Source organism: Acromyrmex echinatior, chromosome 14 (assembly GCF_024713525.1).
Source record: "Acromyrmex echinatior isolate Ae372 chromosome 14, ASM2471352v2, whole genome shotgun sequence".
Lineage (NCBI taxonomy): Eukaryota > Metazoa > Arthropoda > Insecta > Hymenoptera > Formicidae > Acromyrmex > Acromyrmex echinatior.
The window spans coordinates 9517663-9542342 of NC_141865.1; the positions used below are offsets into that span (position 1 = coordinate 9517663).

The following is a 24680-nucleotide window of genomic DNA, read 5'->3' on the forward strand; positions in this document are numbered from 1 at the left end:
TTGCCGATATTAAATCCAAATAATTAATAATGTGAACTGCGACGCCATCCATAGAATGATGAGATGCACTAACTCGTAAAAAGAAATTTCCATTCTTGGCGCCCAAACGAGTATTAACTACCACAATACCACAATAACAGTAACAAAAGGAGTAAGGAAGAAGAATCTTAAAAAATGACTTCGTGGAGTAACATACAGTCGGGCTTTAACGTCGACGATGAGACTATTAATTTTGGAACACGAATAATTGCAGAAAACAATGGTTCTCTGTACGAGGCATGCACCGTGGCAACGATTCAATCGCTTGAAAAGGTTCGTGGTTACACATTCAAACTTGTCTAGTATGACAGTTGCATGGTAATTTAGAATGTTTTTCATTGTTGTTCGTATCAGTAGTTCTTTTACGCGATGTGATTGAAAATAGGAAATTCCGAAATAATTGACTTAAAAGACGGTAAGTCTCAAGAGATATCGCTCGAATGAAGAGGATTTGTTTCGTCTTTCGTCTCGACTCTGGTCGGGATGTCGGGTATCGCATTACCTCGATTATTTGCCGAAACTTTAACCGTGCATTTGAATTTCTCATACTGAGATTCCCTTCGTTCGTCTGGACGGCGTCCGCGCGGCGTGGAAGCGTCGTAGATGCAGGCTTTCTGTGTCCAGTGGACAGATCCGGTCGGTTCAATTATTGCTATTTTCGACCGTGTTGTACTTATCCTTTCGAAAAGATTGCTCGGTTTAAAGTGACCTGTACAGTGTATTATTCTTACAAGTTATTCCATTTTTCGACGTTCGAAGATTTAAACATCAGTGGCTCGGTTTCAGCCAAATTCGGCTGCGGTGCCAATAAAAGAAGGTGAAAAAGAAGCTTGAAGGAAAGCATAAAGTACTAGTGTATAATTTTTTTTTAAGCAATATCAGTGTTGTTTTTTTATGTTTAAATCCGTATGAAATGCGCACGCGCTGGATTTGTATTATTAAAGCGCACATTTTAAAAATGACTTATTGTGATTTAATTTATTATTATATATTTATTATATTGTATTATATTGTATACAATTACAATTATGATTATTATAAATTATGATGATACACCATTAAAATCAATTAATATATGTCTTTTTAAGGTGGACCAACAACCAAATGTCATAGCATCTATTCAATATTCCAAGATTTGTGTAGCAATTGACAAGTCCATTACAATCTTTAAAGATGAAACATGTGACGAAATATTATGTAACATTAGCTTTCCTTCCATGATAACCAGTTACTGCATTTCCAAGGATGGTTTCTTTTTATTTGTAATACTCGCAACCAAGATTTTGTACTGTTTGCATTTATCAGATGGAAAAATAATTTTTACTAAGTAAATGTTACTTATCTTTTAATATCTTTTGTTTAATAAATATTTAATTATATTTTCTGAAAAATTATTTGTAAACGTATTAGAAATATAATTCTGATGTATGCATAAATAACTTCTGGTTGCAGAACTATACCTAATAATAAGGATAATATAATAGAAATATTTTTAAAAGAGCAAAGTGAAGAAACATTTATAATTCTTGTCGCAAACACTGGAGCTATTTACAGGTATCATATTTACATATTTATATTTTATTATATTTTACTTATTAAATTTGTTTATATATATATATATATATATATATATATATATATGCATATATAATAAATTTAATATTTAATATAATTTCTGTTATTCTATATATTCTAAATATTTTAGATTCTCCAAATTTTATCCTGAAGCTTTAGAGATTGCATTTACCAGTGATGAAGTTACAGTTGCAAAATATATTGCAGATATTCAATGTTGTCAATTATTCAAAGGATTTTCTTCTCAGGAGGTAATACACACACACACACACACACACACACACACAAAGAATTTATGAATACCTTTATAAATATTCAATTCAAACAAAGTTATATCATATAAATATTTTCGTTTTCCATGTCATTTTATAAAGAATATGCTATAGTTTCTTAGCACTACAATAGATGTATCATCAGACGAACTATCGATAGCCATAGTTGGTACAAATTCAATGTTTACTTGGCCTAATGAACAATACATCAATTTCCAAAATGTATTTTCTTTTGGATATAAAAAGATAAAACCGTTACATGGTAGCAGGTAATTAAATTTTAAAAAATTTTTTTAAATTATGCTAATATATATTAGTTTGTTGTACTTTTGAATTTATACATATCTTAAGTTATATGGTACATAAAAATACTTTATCTTTTAGTAAAATGCTGTGTCTACGTACAGACAATATATTAAGTATGGTATGTCTGAATACATTTCTTACATTAAAAATATGTGATGATTTTGTGTTTGATTTTGATGTAATACAACATGATGATTATTCTGAAATTTTACTTTTAATGCATTCTAAGGACAATTATGCTACATATACATTACGTATTATTTCTTATCCAGGTAAATATATTATTTTTATTTGTAAATAGTTTAGTTTTTATAAATTAATGAGATATTTTTTGTTCCTTTAGATTTTGAACAGAAGCTAGAAATCAACGTATCTGTCAATACTCATTTATTTAAAATTTTACATGCTTCCGATAATTTATTTTATATAGAAGGTATTATTACTAACAATGAGACCGGTATTACCGACATGTTTAGAATAAAAACGATATTGGAAGGTATTCCCGAAATATGTTTAGCGAAATTATTAAAGAAGAGACAATTTGATGCAGCTGAAGCTTTTGCAAGAAAATCAAATCTTTCAATGGAACCTATTTACTGTTCTAAAGCAGCATTACTCGTAGAACAACTTAGTCCATGGGCAAAATCTACTCCTAATTCGGTCAACGTAGATACATTAATAAATATTTTAAATAAAATACAAGATGTGCAATATGTGATTGAATGTTGCAGTAAAGCCCTTATTTCTGATTATATGCAAATGAGATGTATATATTTATATGCTCGACAAAAAATAATGCAAAATATTAAGGTATTTATTATTTGTATTCTTAATCGCTATAATATTCAGTATTTCTACATTCAGTTTATATTTTTTGCAGATAAAAAATATAGATGATTCGTTGAATACCAGTCTATCTATAATAAACGACGCTTTATATAGACTTGAAACTTTTCATATGATTCAAGATACCGAGACAGATACGCTATTGAATAATGACGCAAGTATGAAAGAATGGATACGATTTTCACAAGCAAATTTATTGGAAGAATGTACTACTCGTTTAAATATGGTATTATGTGATTATAATTATACATATATTACAGTGTAAAAAGTTACAAGAATTGCTATATTGTACTTTATAATATTTAATATTTGTTTGACAGGGTCAACTTAAATCTGCTACATTAATTTGGACGAGACACCTTCCTGATTTTGCAAAACGTATATCTATGCATACTGTACAAAGTATTTTTACAATTTTACCTGAAGATGTAGATCCATCATGCTTGTGGCCTTGGCTTATTCATTTTATACCAACATTATTATCCTTATTGCCTGATGCAATAAATGAGATTATGTTTTGGAGTTTAAAAAAACTAAAATATCTTGAGATATCTCACCATATGGTATGGCCAGAAATCGGCATAGAATTTGCTAAAAAGTTTATAAAATTGTTCAAATTTGAAGATAATCAGTTAGTATACTTTCATCAAGAATACGGATATCAAAACTCTTTATTGAAACAATTTATGGTTCTATTTCAAGCTTTAACCGATATTCAACAATTGAAGATTGTTCACAGGTCAGTAATATTGTAATTTTAATTAGTTTATAGATTAATATTACTTATTTTTTAAATTACACAATAGATTGAGAGTACCTCTTGACATATATATTGATTCACCTGTGGAAGCGATTTATATGTTGTTGGATAAGATACATCTTGACCAAATATCGAATTTTGTAAATACATTCCTAAAACAATATATATTTAATAACAATTTACAAAATGATACTGTTTTTTGTACGTATATTCAGGTTCGTACATATTGTATCATATATTCATTTTATACGTATAATATTCTTTAATTTTACTTAAAGACGCAATACATTATTTATAATATTAATTTCTAATTAATAATTGTTTTATAAATGCGTATATTGTAATATTTTGTACTTTTAGAAAACTATAAAAAATTCGTATAGTTGGTGGTTTAACGAAGAAGCTGCATGGGAAAAAAGAGTTACTATTATAATAAGCCTTATACATAATATAGAGGTGAATATTAGAGACATATACTATTACGATATTAACTAACTTGTAAAATATCTTTTTATTCATTTAACGCATTTTATGTTACATGTTACATAACAGAAACGACTGGAACAAACTTTAATAGTTTTAAGAAAAGCTCCAGTGCCCTGGAGTTCAATTATAGCTACCTTAGCAGAAACAAGCATTAATTACGATCATAGTTTATCTTTTAAAATTAAAATTGAATGCGATTACGTTCCAACAAAACTTATCTTAAAGAAATATGGATATGCGACAATTGGTGTAAATAATGTTGGTATAAGTTGTGATATCATATTCTATAATGTTTTTATATGTTGTTACATTTAATTAATTATTTATATTTTAGAGATTGATGTCACGCATAATAAAAGAAAATCGCGATTCTATGATTAACGATATAGATGTGCTAACTAAAGACGATCAACAATTAAGACAAGATTCGTTTTGTCGATGCGTAAACGTTCGATTAAATGAAAAGTATGTCGTGAAAAAAATATATTATTTTGAAGTTTTAAAATGGGGAAAACGTATGAATGTGTGCGCGCGCGTATGCGCGCGTGTGTATTGTATAAAACATATTAAAACATTTATCTAATCTGCTGCAAACACATTTGTTTTAGAAATCACCAGAAAGCAATGGATATATTACATTATTTGGAAAATAATACTGCCATCGTTTTATATTGTTGTGAAGGAATTATTAATTATATTATTGCAGCTTTCTCTTTCCAAGTAATGATCTTTGATACAGTGTTAATTTAATAAAAATTATTTTTTCTAAATTGCAATCAATTATCTTCAATATTTGCTTTTAGAATTCAATAACATCCTTGATGTGTCACATGGAAATATTGGGTTGCTTAGAGTTCAAAATGTATAACTTGTTAACACAATCAAATGTTTGTCTTTATCGTTGCAACAACATTATCAAAATGATAAAAGATTTAAAATCATTGTACGCACTGAAGAAATATTACGAGATTGATATTTCTTTGAAAGATTATCATATGCGAAAGTCATTTGTGTTGCAAAATTATATTTCGAAATCACTTCCAAGTAAAATTTCTAATTTAATTTTTACAACTAAATATAATATACACACTTGTTAAGAATTTACAATTTATTTATGATAATTTGATAGATATTAAGGAGAACGATTGGTTAGTAACGTATAAGACGGTTATTAAAATTGCCGAGTTGCTAGGATTAGAAAAATCATATGCCACTTTATCCATGTTGGAACAGATGAAAAACTTAACGGATTTAAACGGATTAGAACATCTTGTTGAGTAAATATTTTACATATTTTATTCTTATAATTTTATACCTACAAATATATATAAATTATTTATTTCTCCTATGTCTTTATAGTGATGATAACGATTTAAATATGACGTCCAAAAAATTTAAGAATATACGTAAGATATGCTTATCGATATTACAACGTTCTTCTGTAGACAGCAACGCTATAAAAATTGTTAAAAGTTTAAGTATATCGATATTAAATACTTGTCAAGACAGTATGTATCACAATTATATTGATGATTCAAATGACAAAAACGCGCCGTATCGTAAACTAATGTATATTTCAGGTGATTTACAGTCTGCACTAATGGTTTACATTTGTGTCAATGTATATCCAAATTTTCCTATTCAAGATTGTTTTGATTCAAAACAGAGACTCGTATCACAATCTAATTGGAAGTTATATACAATTTATAAGGATCAAGCAATATCTTTGGATGAAAAGTTGTTGTTCCTATTTAAAGATGCAATGTCTTTGCACTTATATTATTCAAGTCAAACCAATATTAATGAAATTACAAATTGCGATGTATGTATTGCAAATTATATATGTATGTCCCATTTATAAAAAATACTTTGTGATATATCAGTATAATTTGTTTATATGTAGGAACAAATGGATCAACTGTTAACTAATTTCTTGGAAAATACAAGAAAGATGCAACCTCAACACAATGATTATTCTTTACTGCAAATTTTCAAAACATTTTATTTCATATACTATACTAGTACGTTTGTAAGGAATGAAGAGAGATTAACTGAAATGAAATGTATATTATCACAGCTTCTAATAAATTTATTGAGAAAGTTGTGCACTGGACGATCGTTCGATTTGCAGTTGGGACTGTCGGCTCTCTTTATGTTATCTGAACAAGAAGCGTGCAGTTGGCTTTCCACAGTTTCCGCATCGTAAGAAAATTGATCTATTTTTTGAGAAAATTAATGTAATAATGTAAAGAAAATTGTAGTGTGAAAATTTGTAGATTTCAGACCGATCATATTCGACATTGTACATTTTCAACTTTGGGATATGAATATTCGCGCTTGGGGCAAAATCGATCATTGATACAGAATACGTTTGAGAATTACAAACTATTGCATATTTGGGCCCAACGACTGTCACATTACTCGATAAATTCTAAAGGTACGCTCATATATATATATATATATATATATATATATATATATAAAATATGTTAAAATCACCCTCTGTGTGTGTGTGTGTGTGTGTGTGTGTATATATATATATACAGGGTGATTTTAACATATTTCGTCACCCATTATGAGCAGATAGAGTAAATCAAACTGAGTCGAAAAGTCCTCTACCATTTTCCAATTTTCGCAATAGTTAAGAAGATATTAATTACTTTAAAAATTGCTAAATATTGATCTTGTTAAATAATTTTTTACTTACTTTTTACTTTTTAATTTAAAAATCATTTTTCTTTTCAAAAGTTCTGAGAATTTTTTCAGAATTTTTTAATACCGTATTTTCTCATGTTGGTAAAAATAAGAAAATGCAGCGTTAAAAAGTTAATAAAAAATTCCGAAAAATTTTTAGAGTTCTATGAAAAGAAAATAAATGATTTTTGTCTCTTGCAGTTTTTCTATAAAATTGATAGTATTTGAGTAAAAAATTATTCAAAACCAATATTTGGCAATTTTTAGTAATTAATATCTCGTTAACTATTGTGTAAACTGCCAAATAGTAGATGACTTTTCGATTCAATTCAATTCATTCTACCTGCTCATGATGGGTAACGAAATATGTTAAAATCATATATATATATACACATATATTCGTTATTATCGATTTTATTTTTATATTAAATGCAAATCTTGTTGAATACATTAATGTATGTACATATTTTAATACATGAATATTTTCAGAGGTTTTAACAAATAGTGCTTCGAGCAAAAGAGAAATTTTACAACAGATCATAAGCAGTAATAAAGAGAATATGATTCCCTTACTAAAGAATTATTGTTATAGCTTTGGATTTAATTTCAATGATTGCCTTTTGCATTATTTACAAGTATTATTAAAAACATGGAATCCAACGATAACTATTTCGAATACAAGCGTAAATAAAGGTAAATACGTATTTGTGACAAGAGGAAATATGTATTTAACAATTTAACATTTATATACTATTTATATATTATTTTTATGTATGTATATATTATTTTTGCATGATGTCGAATGCAAATTTAATAATTGAATAACATTTTATAGAGTTACTTATCTGTAAAGAGGAAGTCGATGAATTAAGAAAGAAATGTAATGCAGTCGTTGCGCAAATAGAAGATATATCTATGTTGAAGCAATGTATGTCTACATTATGGCAACACGTAAGTTATAAAAATATTCGATAGTATAATTTCTTATGATAAAAATTTTATATTTAAATTTATATATATAGATCACGTTTTACCATTATGAAGTGTTTATTATATTAATGGATCTCATAGGAGATAAAGATATAGGAAAGAGGAATTATCTCTGCTTTTTGCAAAATTATACTCGGAGTGGGTAAGTTATAATAATTTTCCTTATATTAATTTTAAGTTTAATCATACATATGATAGGCCTCCTACATCAATGGAACATGATGAATGGGTACAGCTTAATCCTGGACATAGTACGTTGCCGCCGATAGCACAATGGAGACTTCCATTCTTGCTTAAAGTCGATATTTGGAAAATTATTAGTAAATATATTTTAGAAATAAATTTTTAATTGGTACTTAAATGATTATTTAACTTAATTTTTATTAATTCTCTTACTATAGCTCCTGAATTAAATTTAAAAACCTATGACAAATGGCTTGACATTGCACCTGTACTTAATTTAGAAGCACATCTCATATGCTCATTAGCTATTAAGGGTGAAGTGGCAAAAGAATGGGCAAATAATTCTATTGAATCGAAAAATACTACATGGTCGCTTTATTCAAGAAACTCCACATTATTGAAAGATAGCAAGAAATGTATACAACAGCTGACAGACTCAGATGGATTCTATTATGGTACTGCAGCATTGTATCATATCGTAAATTATACACCTCCGGGTGCTGATCGCGTTGCTGCCGCAAAAGAATGTTACGAGTATGCTCAGCTAGCAGCACAAAATTCTACTAAATTCAAAGAAGGAAAAGAGTTAGAAGTACGGTAATCTCTGTAATCACCGTGTCTTTATGTGTTATATGAAAAAATGAGTTGACTTCTATGCGTGTGTTATGTCTGCTTTCAGAAAATTAAATCCAAATATTTAACATTTACGTCTGAGCATATTCTACGTACGTACAGATTGGAGAAGGATGAGTATCTTGCTCTAATCGATCATCCGAGCAAGCTAGTATATGCATTGTATAATGACGAAAGTATACCATTACGATATCGAACCGCAACCAAATATAGACCCGATATTAATGCTGCCGTTAACGAACTGGGTAAATTGTTCTCGTTGAATACGATAAAATTGCGTATGGATTTATTGGAAGAATGGCTACAATCCAATGCCAGATACACTGAATTGTCTCAAAGTTTTACAGAGACGTTTCTAGCGCCAAAAGAATCTGATCAGAATATAGATTGTGAAGATAATTTACTTAAGTAATATTATCAGTATACCTTTTTTTTATATCGTCAATTTCTAGATTAATAATTGATCTTAAAATATACTTGTAGGATATGTTACATGCTGGAATATGGAGATATGGATTTGTTTGCACAATTTCTTATAAATATAGGCTTTGGCGATCGTCACGGCAATACTGAATATAATTGTAACGTACGATATCGAGTATTTCAGATATTGCAGACTGTCGTAGATACTTCTACGTTGGAGGAATTGACCAAGCAAGATATATGTACTTTTAGGTAAACACAAAACAGATTATAATAAACTATGAAGGAAGGAAGGTAGATTTATCTTGCAATAAAACGTTAATATTTTAATATTTCAGAAAATATATGAAATCGTTACAGTACATTGGGAAATTAGAATCATTAGGATTATGTTACAGTATTGATTCATTTGAAACGTGTTGTAAACGGGAGCTTGTTCAGATTTTATGGAAAAGTCAACGTCACTTACCCTATGCTCTCTCTGTTATAGCACAGATTTGCGTCGAGTTTGAAATAAATGATATTCTACTTTGGGATAATACTTTAACTCAGATGACAAAATTACGAATGGTTGTAACGATTATAATTTGTTAGATATACTCTTTTGCTTCGAAAATTATACTAAATATGTATTTTTAGGTAAGCGACTTAAAAAAAGTTTTATTACAATTACGAAATAAAAATGTCATTGTGAATTGTAATGGTTATAAAATGGGATGGCAATTGATCATCTCCGAACCGTTTAGCGAAATGGACATAAATCCAAATCTGGAGCAAATTGATAATTGCATAGAAGCGGTTTGTCTGCTATATTCGTGTCCTGTGGCACACGAATTAGACTTCACCGTAATCGTGAGAAATTGTTTCCAAAGTAAACAGGCTCACTTAGCTGCCGCACTTTTACCATTTTTAAATGATACCGAAAACAAGTTTGTCTTAGAGGTAATTGAGTCAATGTTTTAAAATATAGTATGAAAGAAAGAGAGAAGATAATAACATTAATTTTTCTTTTAGACTATTAATCAAAAGTGTCAAATCGAAAAACTCATAGAAGATTTAAATCATTTGTCTTCAAAAGGAGTACTGACAATTACACATGTAAGTTGTAATACATTTTCATTTATACAAAACGTATACTAATATTTATTATTTTTATGTTTAGAGTCTCGCCATGGTGCAAAAATCTATATCATAAGAGTCAAAGAACAAAGAAAAATTTTTTCTCTTAGATTAGCTAGAAGATTAACCTATTTGTCAAATCGAATTGTAATATTATGTTTATAACATACAAGAAATAAATTAATTTTTGTTTCGTATACATAAAATCGCAGCACAAAACTTGATATTTCATATCGTCGTTATGTGAGTTACGTTCTGTGTTTGATCAATGAAATTCTGCGACCATCTTTGCAGATAGCTTATTGCACTTTCATAATTTATATTTCTCTTGCAAGCATGGTGAAATTAACAACAGATATCGTCGAAAGAAAGTGTTCTCAAATATTAACTAGTAAATCACTGAGTAAAACAATAAAAAAAGATGAATTGTGGAAGTTAACTCATTTACATATGAATGACATGTTTATCAGCAGTATTGTAAGTTATATCAATTTAATAAATTATAAAATTTATTTTCAATGCATATAAAATTTCTCGTTTTATGTAGGGCAACATCGCTACTTACAGAAGCCTAAAAGTCCTATATCTTCAGAATAATAACATATCAAAAATAAAGAATTTACATTTTGCATGTAATTTGACACATCTGTATTTACAACATAATACCATAACGAAAATTGAAAATTTGGAATCTCTAGAGAATCTTCAAAAGCTTTATCTAGGACACAATAATATTATTGTAGTTGAAGGATTAGAAAATACAAAGAAATTACAAGAATTGCATATCGAGTGTCAGAAAATATCACTCGGTGAATCATTATGCTTTGAGCCACGCAGCGCTTTTATTTTATCTGTAAGAGTATCATTTGAATCTCAAACATTTTCATTATATAAATTAATCGTTGAGATTTTTTTTAAACATTTTCTTTCTTAGATGTGTCTAAAAGTTCTTAATATTTCTGAAAACAAAATGACATCCTTGAGAAATCTAATAGGATTTCAAGAATTACACACGTTGAATGCAAAAAATAATTTGATCAATAATGTGGACGATTTAACTGCAACAATAAGTACATTGATTTCTTTAAAAGATTTGTCTTTACAAGGTAATCCCGTTACAACATCTTACAGATATAAGGAAAATCTGATTGCAAATAGTGTTTCGCTAGGTAAAGTTACATATTCAACATTTGTTGCCACTTATTCACGTTTATTACTCAATTATAATTTTATTTCATACAGCTAATCTCGACGGAAAAATTGTAACTGACATTTGTCGAAATTTTATGAAAAAATTTAAAATAGAGAAATACAATCAACGTACAAAAAAAGCAACTAAAATCCTATTAGGAGATGATATAACAAGTATGCCAATAATGATTTTTTCCTTTAAATAGAAACACAGTTACAAACAGAAAATTTATTATAGGTTCTCTGAACTTGCCACCAGCCTTCAAAAGATCTATTTCGAGAGCAATTTTTCAGCATCCTGGACCACATTTGTCTATAACAATTACCCCTGGATCTCTTTCGGCAGGAAGCCAGCTACATGTGTTCCCATCTTGGAAGTCAGGTAAAAAAAAAAAAGAAAAAAAAAGATTATTTCCATTGTTATATATTAATAACATATTTTGTAATATGTAATATTAGCATCTAGCATCAGAAGTACAAAGGATAATCATATAACACCGAGACCATTTTGGAATAATGTAATTAAAAATAAGGAAATCCGTTTAACGCGCTCTCATGCCAATAATAAAGTAATTACATTACCACTTATTTAATTCTCTTTAACAATCTCCAAACAATTATTATTTGATCATTGTTTTAAATTGAATCATTACAGGACGTAATAAATAAATTATAACTGTAAATGACTAAAATTTTTATGTAGTAATAATATATAAAATGATGCATGTATGCAATAAAGACAGACTTGAGAATCACAATATTATTTTTTATAGAACTGTTCAGTGATATAAGGCTACACATTTCCATTACTTTCATATATGCTATTTAAGAATATTTTTATAAATGTAAATAGAATTTACTGTGTGTAATGTGTACATATTAAATCATGATAGTTGCAGGTAAACATTAAATAAATTCACATAAATTTGCGATGTCACATGATATAAAAATTGCAAATGCAATAAAAATATAATTAATTGTTATAAGCTGGGTAACTATTACATATTAAATATGCAGTATACTATTTTCAATAAACTAAACAACAAAAATGCTAAAGTATAAACTTACGAACTATATTTGTACGCTGCTTGAAGATCTGTACATCAATTGTAAAGCTTATTTTATATGATAATTTATATGATTATTTATTCATGCAAATGTAATCGTTTTATAAAATTAATAAAACAATATCTGTATTCTCAAAATCGAAGAAAAAAATCTTTCTTTTACTGACTTCGAATTATATTGCTATTACATAAACACATATGTGTTCTCCAAGCAGACTTAAAACGTAAAAGTATATTCTTAAAAAACAGGAATAAATAACAAAAATAATACAAATATTTATATGACGTACACAATATGTTAGTCACTATAAGCATGGAATGTTAGACAGAATGTAAAATAAACATGTTTTTGTTTATATACGCGATAAAGAAAAAGATATAAATCGAAAAATGATATAGACTTATTAAAATGTTATTCACAGAATCTTGAGACACCTGTTTCGCGATATGTATATATGTAAAGAAAAACAAGTAATCATTTTACTAGCAACCATTACGAATTATGTAAAATTATAGCATCATCTTGAGCGTACCTAAAAATATTATCTTATATTATGAAAGAGTACGAGATGTAATGAACCAATATATATTTCGTGGCACACAAACAATTCGTCATTTATCGTATGTGTAACACATAGAGCAGGCAATCAGTATTATAAAATTTCTTACACAAGTAGGCTGTGATTATCCTTTGTTCCTTACGATCAAATATAAAAAATGTCACTCCATTTAAATAAAATCTAAAGAGAAATAATCGATTCTAGAGGATGTCTTAAATAAAAAGAAATACTATTCATATTTTATATATATAATGATAAATACTTTCTGTAATCTGTAATAACAAAATAAAGTATTAGGCAAGAATATAAACTATAAGAACGAAACATTCTGCCAAATTCTTAGAAATATTAATATTCTATATTTTACAAAAATGTAAATGTATAAAAATAAAAAACAAGAACCTTTCTTCGTTTGAAGGAAAGATACATACGTATCTTTCATTTAAATAAAGTATTTATATGTATACATATGTCATAATAGATAAAATCAAAGAGATACAATCTAAAATACTGTTTATAATTAATAAAAAATACAGTAAAAAACAAAGGTATAAGCAAGCCTAGTAAAGTTTGGTATGTTTGTATATTGAACTTTTCAAAATAATTTGCATAAATAAAAATGTATAGCTCAAAATTAATATGCACCGTTCTTTTCAGAGAAAATTTAGGTTATATTTTGTTTATTTAAATCGTAATGTGAATTGTAATGGAACGTCACTAAAAGTTACTAAACTAATGAAAGTTTACGTAAAACTGTAGTTCTATAACTACATAAGCTACAGCTAAATTTAGACATATACGCTGACCAATGCACATCATTGCTGTTGGTATAAAGTTTTATACATAAATACATACATACATACATACATACACACACACACATACGCATATATATATATATATATATATATATATATATATATGAGCCTATTTGTATTAATCATTATAGTAATTGAAATATAATGAAACATAGTTTCTACAAATCTACATAGTTTCTGTTAATATATATTGTATCTCTTATAATGATTATATAGCTGCAACATGGAAAATGATACAATACTATTACCAACATAATTTCTGCATCTTTTATATAATATAATAACATTTTTTAGATATACGAAACTATGATTGATTTCCAACATTTCTGTCGATTAGCAATATACACATATATATGTATGTATATATATTTATATGTATTATATGTAACATTACATTCTGACTCTGTCACATAATGTTATGTAATAACCAGGGCCTGGACAAGGTTAGTGCAAAATTCCCGCGTCGCACGCGGAACAGTTGTGTAAATAAGATGCACTAGCCGAGTTTGTCAATTCAGTGTCATCTGACTTTATCGAACACTCGATATATACTCGTGCGTAGTAGGTGTTCGACACGCGACACGGAAACTCGCACAAACATCCTCTAATAAGTAGTGCTCTAGTAATAACTGTTTGGAAAGCAAATATCGATTTCACAGATAGTCGAACTATACATATACCTTTTGCCGAGAAGCTTATCTTATTGCATTTAAGCATTACAACAGACAATATATAATAGAACTATTTTGTTTAATTTTTACTTGATCTTACTTTCCTATTGATTCATCTTTGAGAAGTTTTTTTCTTAACGGATCGATAAAATTATGTTTTATATATATATGTATGTATGTAACCCATTGCACAACGTATTTTACTTGTTTCTTTATACGAATATTATGAATCAGAATATTTTGGTTACTGTTAACAACTTGTAATATATCACTCTCAAAGATGAAACAGAGAAAGTAATGAGTTTTCGTTAGAGGACAAAGGATTCCGATAAATCGAGAGGAATATGCTTTTAATAGATTTGGTTGACTATAAATATTTCGACATTAGTATCTTAATTTGGAATATTCTGATATTATATTTTACTGCAAATTTTAAATAACTGTTAAATATATTAGTTATTTCTTGTATGACTGTCATTTCTCTTTTTACTGTTATGAAATACTCAATTATCAAAACTTTTAAGTTGCAGGGCACCCCGTCTTTTATACATATATATTATATATAATTATCGCCATAACTATGTATAAATAGTTTATCCATTTGTTTACATACATACATAGCTATGTATACATTATATAATATTTATTTATTTATTTATTTATGTTCCGTGTATATAAATACACTTTCTTAATTATTTTAATATGAACACTGTAGTTTATAGTACGAGGTACCATTCTTTCTTCAAAAAGATTTCATCAATATTTCATTCCTTTCAACTATCAAACTCAATTTTCAATCGAGTTTAAGCTCGAATTATCGGGCAAGCCGTACAGAAATTTTCTTTGACTCTCTTACAAGAAAAGATATAAAGCTTTATTGTTCCTTGCTTTATATTTATATTAACTTCATAAAATATTTAAAGACTTATCGACATTTTTTATAGCATATTTCAGTCTGGTTCTTTTTATGATGCATTAAAACAATGCATCCAATATATATATATATATATATATATATATATATATATATATATATATATATATATATATATATATATATATATAGTATGTATTGTAAATACCAATTTGTTTTTCTAGTCTCTAAGATTACGAATTGTTTTGTGTGATTTATAGACCAAGAGTGCCCTTTTATGTATGTATGAAGGACAATCCTCCACTAATTACTGTGCCGTTTGTTGCTGTATTTCTATCTTTTCCACTGTCATATCTGGATTCATAGCAGTGGCCTCCTGTATCGCTTCTGCCAAAGCTCGATCGTGATCAATCGGATCACCATCCGATTGTATCGTTATCTTTTGTTCCACTCGCGTTTCAACTACACCATCTTTCTCCGTTTTATACTGTAAGACACAATCAGTATTTACTGAAATTATAGACATAGCCGCAAACAATATTAAAATCTGATTAGAATAAAATGATACCAACCGTGATAGTCTCAACAGTACGGGTTTTACTAGATATAGTTTGCGTACTGACTATCTCTCCTGTGGCACTATAGTTACCATCTTCACTTTCAAGAGCTACTTTTCTTGTTTCAGTTGCCACTACAGGTACCGTAGTTGTCGTTGTTACATTACTATCCGGTTCTCCAGTGTAAACGTGCTTCTCAGTTGCGATCACAGCTGGATCTCCCTGTATCCAAAATTTATTCAAAATTCTTTTACTATTAAGAACTCAATAATATATGGGACATAAAAATGATAAAGATATTAAAACTGGATTAAAAAAAAAACTAGAAGACAAATTAATCTCATAATTGATATATATCCATATATTGAGGTATATTTATTCACATTTACGAGAGAGAGAAAGAAAGAAAGAGATATTACATCTGTATTTTGATTATTATGTATTTTTAATCATGTCCGACGAAATGCGCTAAAGTTGTAGAACGTTTTCCGTATGCACTTTTACATTGTACAAAACAATGCAAAATACATTTTAAAAATATGTATAATAATATGAGCAAAAATACATGTCTTAATGCAAATGCACCGCATTGGGTTAGCTGGCAAGGCAAAATGCTAAAATTTTTCGTGTGTATGAATACCTGTTGCCCGTTGTTCTAAATATGCGTTATCTTCCGTTCTGTATTAATAGAAAAAAATTTTGCGGCTGTTATTCGATAGATTACCTGATAATATTGATTGTAGAAAGCTTGTTGGTCATCGTCAAGATCAATTGGTGTACCCGAATCTCCACTGCTTGAGCTCGATGTACTTAGCCTTCGTGAGAACAGCTACGCCATGCAACGTGTTAACCAAGCCAGCAAAATTATTTACAAGAAATAAAAATAAAAAATAAAACAATTCCGAATGAGTATGAATAAATGATACTAATTATTATTGTTAAATTAATGATATTACAATTATATTTAATTGATTTAATCATAAATGAACAATATTTTAATGTGAACACAATTTATGCATATATAATATGAAGTGTTAAGATAAAATATGACTTTCTAAATTGAAAACCTTCACATACACAATATATTAACATTATATATATATATATATATATATATATATATATATATATATATTAATGTACATAATTATTTATACTTATATGTGTATGAAGTGATCCCTTACATGTGCTACCATCGTATGCGAAATGATATGTATACAGCACAGTTATATGAAACGATATATATTTAAATGATAGATCAAAATCCAAATAATATCCGTGTAGCAATTTACAAAAACGCTTACATGCTTCCTATTAATTTCAAGCGTATTCTTCCTGAAAAAGAGACAAGTGGTATTACCTGTTCACCGGAAAGCACATGACTCGTGGTTCGAACTTCTTGCGTTACTACACGTTGTTCCTGTCTCGTTGCGCTAGTCGCGGTTGTATGCGCTACAGTTTTTTCTTCTACCTAATGTAAAAAATAAATTACAGCAAATAATAATTAGGCAAAATTAAAGGAATGAAGAACACATGGAACATATGAATATAAGTTTATCAAACTTCAAATATTTATTAACACTACTTTTATCATATACAGCATAGGCTTCGAATAATTTTTAACTCTACAAAAGAAACGTTAATAAAACTCATTACAAACCTGACTTGTCTTCTGATTCTTTTCAAGATCTTCATGCATCGTGGCGGTACGTGTAGTGACAGCTGTCGCTGTCATGTATGGAGTTCTACCATCATCTGATGCCTCTGCCTAAATATAACTACATGTGACTAAGATCTCAATACGTATATAACTAATGTAAATAATAATTGAAAAATGTAATAAGTGTAAATTAATGAATAAGAAAATGCTTTCTATGCATTGTATCACATTTTATGATACACGACTGATAAAGAAAGAATTTATCATTTATATAAAATTATGTAAAAATGACAAGACAACTGCGAGATTTTAATTTCTTTGCTAAACATTCATTCATAAAATTTTAAAGATTTGAGTTGTGCGTCCTAAATAGATCTATCATTCAATTTCATGCAATATATTAAAATAAATAAAAAAAAGTATTTTATATTGGATAATAATTTAAAAAATTGTAATTTTTATATGTAATTTATATACATGCATGGTCTTATGTTTGTTCAATATGATGTGTGATGTTCAATTTTCAACGTATTAAGAATGAATCGTTATGTAAAGTTAATCTTTTAATCTTTCGAAGTGTATCACCTTATTGACGTGAGTAGAGACCGTAACTTGGCCTGTACCACCGGGTGTAAGATCCTCAATCTTTTCTTGAATATTTTGTGTCACACCTTCCTGATCCTTGACTACCGATTGCTTCGTTGTTGTTTTCACGATTGTCGGTATTACAGCTGGAATCGCGAGTTTTTTTAATTTCGTGGGAGTAGATTTTGGTAGCTCTTGTAAGTCTTTTAGAATAGTCGTGCTGTCTATCGGTTGATCATTGTTTCCATATATTACACCATCTTTCACATACGATTCGTCCTCGCCGAAAAGTTCTTGATTGTACGGTTTTCCGAATTTGTCGTATATCTTGCCATCTTTAATGAAACCACCATCTGTTCCGAACGGTGCTTGTGCGATTGGTTTTCCATCCTTGTCACATACCAATCCTCTACGTACCATCGTGATTGTGATAGTCGTAAAGTGTTTATCAAGCGGTTTCCCAGTAGACGTACAAATTATTCCATTCTTGACAACATTTCCCTCGGCATCAAAGTTTGCCTGTTTCACCGGTTTTCCAGTTTTATCTACTACAACACCCTGTATAACTTTCAAGCCTTCCGGTCCAAATGCTTCCTGCGTTAGGAGTTGACTATTCGCGTCGTAAACCTTGCCATTTTTTATGAAACTGCTTTCTGGTGGTAAGGTGGTTTCGTGAGAGAGAGGCTTTCCATTGCGTCCATAAATCAAACCATCTTTAATAAAGTTACCATCTTGACCATAAATATTTTGATTGAGATATCTTCCCGCATCGTCATAAATCCTGCCGTTTTTAACCACGCTGCCCTCATTGTCAAAATTGCCATACCTTAAAGGTTTTCCATCATCATCGCAAACTAAACCGTAGCGAACGGAGGTAACAGTGATTATGGTCTGTCTTTTGTTCAATGGTTTTCCATTTGGTCCATACAATAAACCATTTTGTATGTAACTGCCATCATTGCTGAACGTGCCGTGATTGAGCAGTTTTCTATCCTTTCCATAAATGATCCCGTTTTCGATGAAGTTGCCTTCGGTACCGAACGCGGCGTGATTTAAGGGTTTTCCATCTTTTCCATATAACTTACCCTCTTCGATATAGCTACCACCAGGTAATTCAGATCCCGCATTCAGTAATTGGCCTCCCCAGCCGTATATAAGACCATCTCGAATGTAACATCCATCTGGCTTAAAAGCACCTTGTTTCAATAACTGTCCATTCTTGTCATAAACCACTCCATCTTGTATGTAACATCCATCGGGTACTAATGAGGACAGATTTTTTGGATTTCCGTGATTATCCACGATTTTCCCGTTGTCGATCGCCATATTATCTGGACCTTTATCGTCTTGAGTCAATGGCTTGCCGTCTCTTCCTATGATAATGCCATTCCGAATCGTATTACCGTCCGGACCAAATACACCTTGCAACACGATTCTGCCGTCTTTACCGTAGACCAATCCACCTGCGACGTACGAGCCATCGGATCCAAATGAATCTCTACTCAAGGGCTTTCCCGAATGGTCGAATATTACACCATTAACGATAAAGCTATCTTCCGGTAAACTTGCATTCAAGTCCAGCAGTTTACTGTCACTACCATAAATAAGACCATCTTTGATATAACTACCGTCCGGTTTAAAGAATGAGAACTTTAGTAATTTACCTTCTTTGTTATATATCTTGCCGTCTTTAATAGCTGCACCTTCAGGTACCAGCGAATCTTGATTAAGAGGTTTTCCATTTTTCGCGTGAATAATACCTTTCTTTATGTAGCTACCATTCGAACCGAATGATTCGTGCTTTACCGGTTTACCATCTTTTGCTAGAATCGTGCCATCTTTCACTACAAATCCATCAGAGCCAAGAGTAACATTTGACAATACTGTACCGTCCGCGTTGCGTAATATACCTTCTTTGATTACAAGATCGTCGGGCTTAAAGAGACCTTGAAACAATGGCTTATTGATTCTGTTGTGCACTAAACCATCTTTGATGAAATGACCGTTGGCTATTAATGGAATTTGACTCACGGGTCTGCCGTCGTTTCCATGTATCACACCGTCTTTCACAAAACTACCGTTAGATTTGTAAAATGCATGTTTAATAGGTTTGCCATCCTTACCGACAACTTTCCCATCCTTTAAGTGAGCACTGGTCGGTAGCAAGGATCCTTGGGTCAAAAATTTTCCATCTTTCGAATAAATTATGCCATCTTTCACGACAGAACCATCGGAACTGAAAGAGTCGTGTTTGATCAGTTTACCGTCTTTCGAGTGAATTTTGCCCTCTGCGATGTAATGGTCTTCGGGACCTAACTTGCCCGTATTAAGCAATTTTCCATCTTGTCCATGTATTAAGCCGTCGTAAACGAACGTATCATCAGGTATAACCGCGATCTGATTCAAAGGCTTGCCTTCTTCGTTGCATACTATACCGGCAACTATGTATTTTCCATCTGTGTCATACGTTCCCTGAGTCATAGGTTTAGATTCAGACGTAAATATAAGACCCTCTTTCACGTATGTTCCATCTGCACCTAATTGACAATGTTGAATCGGTTTGCCGTTCTTTAGTAATACTTTGCCCTCTTTAATCACCGCATGATCCGGCCCAAGGAAAGACTGTTTCACCACTTCACCATTTGGAGAGTAAATAATTCCATTCTTTATCGAATTTCTATCTGTACCTAATATTTCTTGATGGAAAGGTTTGTTATCTTTCCCGGTAATTACACCATTGCTGATATGAACTCCATGTGGTCCAAAATCTGCCTTCTTCAGCGGTTTACCGTCTTTTCCGCAAACTTTGCCATCTATTATTTTGCTACCATCTGGTCCAAGATGACTTTGATCTAGTGGTTTACCTTCTTTGGTATAAATAACACCTCCAATGATTCTCGAGCCATCGGGAAGAGGCAGAATATGATAGTCTGGTTTGGATTCCACTGCCGGTGGGATTATTACAGGCTGACCGATAGTATCTCCATGTTGACGTTCACTAGTGATAAAAGCCGTTGTTAGGTCCTCAATATCTCCTTTCACAGCATTCTTTTGCTGTTCTTTAAGACCAGCAGATTCCACATAATTGAGCCCTGGTGTCTTTAAACCTGGTGCTTGTTTGTCCACTTCTTTCGTTTTTCTTTTCTCCACAGATTCTGCTACTTTCTTTTCTTCTCCCGGTGCATAGTTAAATGCTAATCCTGTAGCTTTCCGACTAGCTGAAGTAGGCGATGGTTGGTCCTGTATACCTGGCGACGCGGGTCGATCTTCGTATGTAAAACCAAGTGGAGTAAATGGCTTTTTTGTAGGTGAAACTTCTGTTTCTTCGTAATCATAAGGTTTCGTATAACCAGGAAGTTGAGATTTTGTAGGCTCTTGGATTTTATCTCTCTTATCAACTTCCTTTCCTTGTTTTTCCGATGTAGAAAGATTTGATTCGGCATCACTTTTGTCCATGGATTCATCAAGTTCTTTGTTTTTTTTCTGTTTCTTATCCTTGTCCTTTTTGGTAAACAGGAAACCGCCAACAGGACTCTTGGATAATACACAAAATACATGCAATACAAAATACATGCTATACATAAGTAATATGTATATATATATATATATATATATATATATATATATATATATATATATATGTACGTATATCTCTAATAAACTTTTGTCATATTTAAATGAAACTAATAATATCTACATATTAATGCAACTCTATTATTTCAAAAATACAAACTAATGTGCAAACTTGAACTATGCGGATGTATTCAATTAAAAAAGGCACATTCAATAGAACATTCTTTCACATAATTATTGAAATCTGATGGAATACTTACTGAATTACAATATTTAAAAATAATAGTAATAATATATATAAAAATATATGTATATATGAATTCTAATCGTAAAAGTCACTTGTAAAAAAATACTTAAAAATTATTTTTTCTAAACTATACACATCTATTTTTCATAAAAAGCAACAACGCGCGCGCATACGACACAATATGAAGCTTACCTTAATTTTTTCCTTCTTTTCTTTATCCACTTTTTCAGGGGTTTCTTTATCCTTCTTTTTTGACTCTTTTTTAGATGGTGATTTATCATCAATATTGTCAAGATGAGCATTGTCATTAATCAGATCAGTATTATTCAGATCATTGTGATTTTCCTTTTCGTTTTCATTCTGTTTATCCTTTTTCTTCTTTGATAGAATACCGCCACCGGGCGGTAGGACAGCGATTCCTCCGACCGGTTTCTACAAGTAAATTTACCCAATCACACGTCGCTTCATGCAACAAGCATAAAGCTGCTACATTGCTAAAATAATACTAAAAACTACTTTCAGAATAACTACTAACGATACAATGCATGCTTTATGGATTACGGTCTGCGCTCTCAAAATATGTATGTTATATAGTTATCACAATTTGTAGTCAAAATTTATTTCGTTACATTACACTAAATGTTTGCTTAATCTAATACTTTTTAATGCTATACATTCAAATAGTATATTCTATTAAATAACAGTCAATCGCTGAACTAAACTAATTTTACGTTTATCCCTAACTTTATACCTAAAGTTTATTGAAATTCTCGACTTACAATAATCAACAGCAAAATGATCCTCTAAGGATCTTATCTACATGCTTATATTGCTAATATTGCTAAATGCTTAAATGAATAACTAACATCCCACATTGAGGCGATGGCCGTATACAAAAAATATAATATAAATAAAAAAAGTAGCAACATGCATTGGAAGAAACAAAACACCAAATGGTCACATACAAAAGACAACATTGATAAATATATAGAATTAATTAAACAATAATGTTCCAGGTAAAATTCTATACCTTTCTCCCACGATCTGCATCATATTCTCCTTCCAGGCTACTGGTACTGCTAGCTGATGTTGTTCCGGCACTTGTTTTTCGTGTGAGCTATCGGTGTTAGTTATGTGTCAGTTAATAATAGCGATATCGATGCTCCAAAGGAAAAAAAAATTTTAACTTATGGACTTCCTGGTACATCTTTATGTAATTTTACTAACATATCAAATCTAATTTTATTCTTTTATGTCAAAGAATATGTGATTCACAACTCTATAATATGTGTTATATAATTATTATAAATTGCCATGCTTTTATTGCAACATTATATATTGGATCCGAATCAGTGTACAGTGTGCGTTAAAATTTATTGCAATATGCGTAGGTGAGTCAATAAATATACTGTATATACAAAACACTACAAATATATCAATACAAAATTTATATATGTATAAAGATATGAAAAAAATATATTTAATCTACTGACTCACCCACGCATTGATGGAGAACGTGAGCCAATTGGTGTTCCGCGACTTCTCTGATAGAAATTTTTGCAAGATTTTATATATATATATATATATATTGCATTTTTTTTTTATTTATCATGAATAATTATTATATCGCGTAAATCATAAATTATTTATTATAAATTATATTTTTTTGTGATTAAAAGATTAATTTGAAAGCGTAGACCGCAGACGAGTTAAAAAATTATGACATATATATTGTTCATAAATTTTGCTGTTAAAAATCGGATTCACGTTCGCATGATGAGAATTCATGCATACTCTACACTCTAGGTTATTTTAAATACAAAAGAAATGCTCTCTAACAAACGCATAAATGCAATACCTTCTCTTTTTGTTTCTTGATTGGACTAGGCCGTCTGTCTATATGTTCTATATCATCAGGAAGCATTTCAGGTTCATAGCTCATAGTATGTCGTTTGCTTGGTTCGGAGCCATACGTTTCAACTGGTTTAGGCCCACCTAATGCTGTATAAGGCAGTCACACTACTTCAACATCTTAGTATAACAGATTTAAAGATATGATTATAAAAAGGCACTTGTGGTTCATATAATGGTTATTCTGAAAATATTTTGCACAGAGTAAAACAATGCTTATAATAAATCGATATATTAATTTAGAAAAAAAACCATTCCAATAATAAAAAGTCATGCTTGTGCATGCTCCTAACAAAAATTTTTTAAATCAGACAAATTCCTGAATAAATGTGTGATATTCTATATTAATAATTGTGGCAATTTAAATATCTACTAAGCCATCGTATTATTATTATGTTATACATTCATATTTTAAAATATCATCCACAAGTGATAAAAATTTTATTTACCATCCATGCTTCTGGACGTGAGTCGTCGACCACTTAAAGATCTCTCAAATTGTGGAGGTTGTCTATCAATAGGAGTCTTTTTCGTTTCATAATGAGTTCTTCCAGAATATCGGAAACGAGACCCTAAATGTGGAATTAATCCCACTTTCTTTACAGGCTCCGGACTCATAAGTCTGAAAAAAAAAGAATTT

General features: G+C 30.0%; 3 protein-coding genes across 12 annotated transcripts in view; 2 read left to right on the top strand and 1 right to left on the bottom strand.

Moving 5' to 3' along the window:
• On the top strand, nucleotides 1-10532 carry rod (kinetochore component rough deal). 4 transcript variants are annotated; one of them, XM_087413191.1, is made up of 31 exons: nucleotides 13-312; nucleotides 1128-1366; nucleotides 1492-1593; nucleotides 1745-1865; nucleotides 2001-2155; nucleotides 2271-2310; nucleotides 2422-2464; nucleotides 2536-3002; nucleotides 3073-3264; nucleotides 3359-3777; nucleotides 3845-4013; nucleotides 4159-4254; nucleotides 4351-4542; nucleotides 4619-4749; nucleotides 4893-5004; nucleotides 5088-5328; nucleotides 5414-5561; nucleotides 5644-6106; nucleotides 6188-6486; nucleotides 6561-6721; nucleotides 7468-7671; nucleotides 7814-7929; nucleotides 8001-8110; nucleotides 8167-8288; nucleotides 8370-8743; nucleotides 8831-9192; nucleotides 9268-9459; nucleotides 9546-9777; nucleotides 9847-10149; nucleotides 10222-10305; nucleotides 10370-10532. In XM_087413191.1, the coding sequence occupies exons 1-31, from the start codon at nucleotides 175-177 to the stop codon at nucleotides 10400-10402; spliced, it is 6060 nt and encodes a 2019-aa protein (XP_087269317.1). In that variant the 5' UTR covers nucleotides 13-174; the 3' UTR covers nucleotides 10403-10532. The 4 variants fall into 4 exon arrangements, with proteins under 4 accessions (XP_087269318.1, XP_087269317.1, XP_087269315.1 ...); XM_087413190.1 differs by having other exon boundaries at nucleotides 14-312; nucleotides 2271-2464; nucleotides 5644-5792; nucleotides 5865-6106; XM_087413189.1 differs by having other exon boundaries at nucleotides 2271-2464.
• On the top strand, nucleotides 10430-12596 carry LOC105148904 (protein phosphatase 1 regulatory subunit 42). 2 transcript variants are annotated; one of them, XM_087413215.1, is made up of 7 exons: nucleotides 10430-10569; nucleotides 10662-10803; nucleotides 10874-11179; nucleotides 11261-11495; nucleotides 11569-11691; nucleotides 11756-11899; nucleotides 11977-12596. In XM_087413215.1, exons 2-7 carry the CDS (start codon nucleotides 10663-10665, stop codon nucleotides 12108-12110), a joined length of 1083 nt encoding a protein of 360 aa, XP_087269341.1. In that variant the 5' UTR covers nucleotides 10430-10569; nucleotide 10662; the 3' UTR covers nucleotides 12111-12596. The 2 variants fall into 2 exon arrangements, with proteins under 2 accessions (XP_087269341.1, XP_087269340.1); XM_087413214.1 differs by lacking the exon at nucleotides 10430-10569 and having other exon boundaries at nucleotides 10656-10803.
• The window catches only part of cora (erythrocyte membrane protein band 4.1 like coracle), a 27040-nt gene continuing 14802 nt past the window's right edge, over nucleotides 12443-24680 (bottom strand). For 4 of the 6 annotated variants that reach the window (XM_011060866.2, XM_087413193.1, XM_087413195.1 and 1 more), the window contains 10 exons: nucleotides 24490-24662; nucleotides 23988-24130; nucleotides 23160-23246; nucleotides 22322-22561; nucleotides 18310-21843; nucleotides 17725-17832; nucleotides 17425-17535; nucleotides 16789-16893; nucleotides 16080-16286; nucleotides 12443-15994 (listed from right to left, as the gene is read on the bottom strand). In XM_011060866.2, the coding sequence (XP_011059168.1) occupies nucleotides 15815-15994; nucleotides 16080-16286; nucleotides 16789-16893; nucleotides 17425-17535; nucleotides 17725-17832; nucleotides 18310-21843; nucleotides 22322-22561; nucleotides 23160-23246; nucleotides 23988-24130; nucleotides 24490-24662 (4888 nt within the window). In that variant the 3' untranslated portion in view covers nucleotides 12443-15814. The remainder of the gene's footprint in view (nucleotides 15995-16079; nucleotides 16287-16788; nucleotides 16894-17424; nucleotides 17536-17724; nucleotides 17833-18309; nucleotides 21844-22321; nucleotides 22562-23159; nucleotides 23247-23987; nucleotides 24131-24489; nucleotides 24663-24680) is intronic. The other 2 variants (XM_011060867.2, XM_011060868.2) reach the window with 2 other exon arrangements.

Coding starts and splice junctions, on each gene's coding strand:
- rod (XM_087413189.1), top strand. CDS start 175: ATGACTTCGTGGAGTAACATACAGTCGGGCTTTAACGTCGACGATGAG. Junction 5,562..5,643: donor GGATTAGAACATCTTGTTGA/GTAAATATTTTA, acceptor ATGTCTTTATAG/TGATGATAACGATTTAAATA. Junction 8,744..8,830: donor AAGAAGGAAAAGAGTTAGAA/GTACGGTAATCT, acceptor GTCTGCTTTCAG/AAAATTAAATCCAAATATTT.
- LOC105148904 (XM_087413215.1), top strand. CDS start 10,663: ATGGTGAAATTAACAACAGATATCGTCGAAAGAAAGTGTTCTCAAATA. Junction 11,180..11,260: donor GCAGCGCTTTTATTTTATCT/GTAAGAGTATCA, acceptor TTTCTTTCTTAG/ATGTGTCTAAAAGTTCTTAA. Junction 11,900..11,976: donor GTTCCCATCTTGGAAGTCAG/GTAAAAAAAAAA, acceptor ATGTAATATTAG/CATCTAGCATCAGAAGTACA.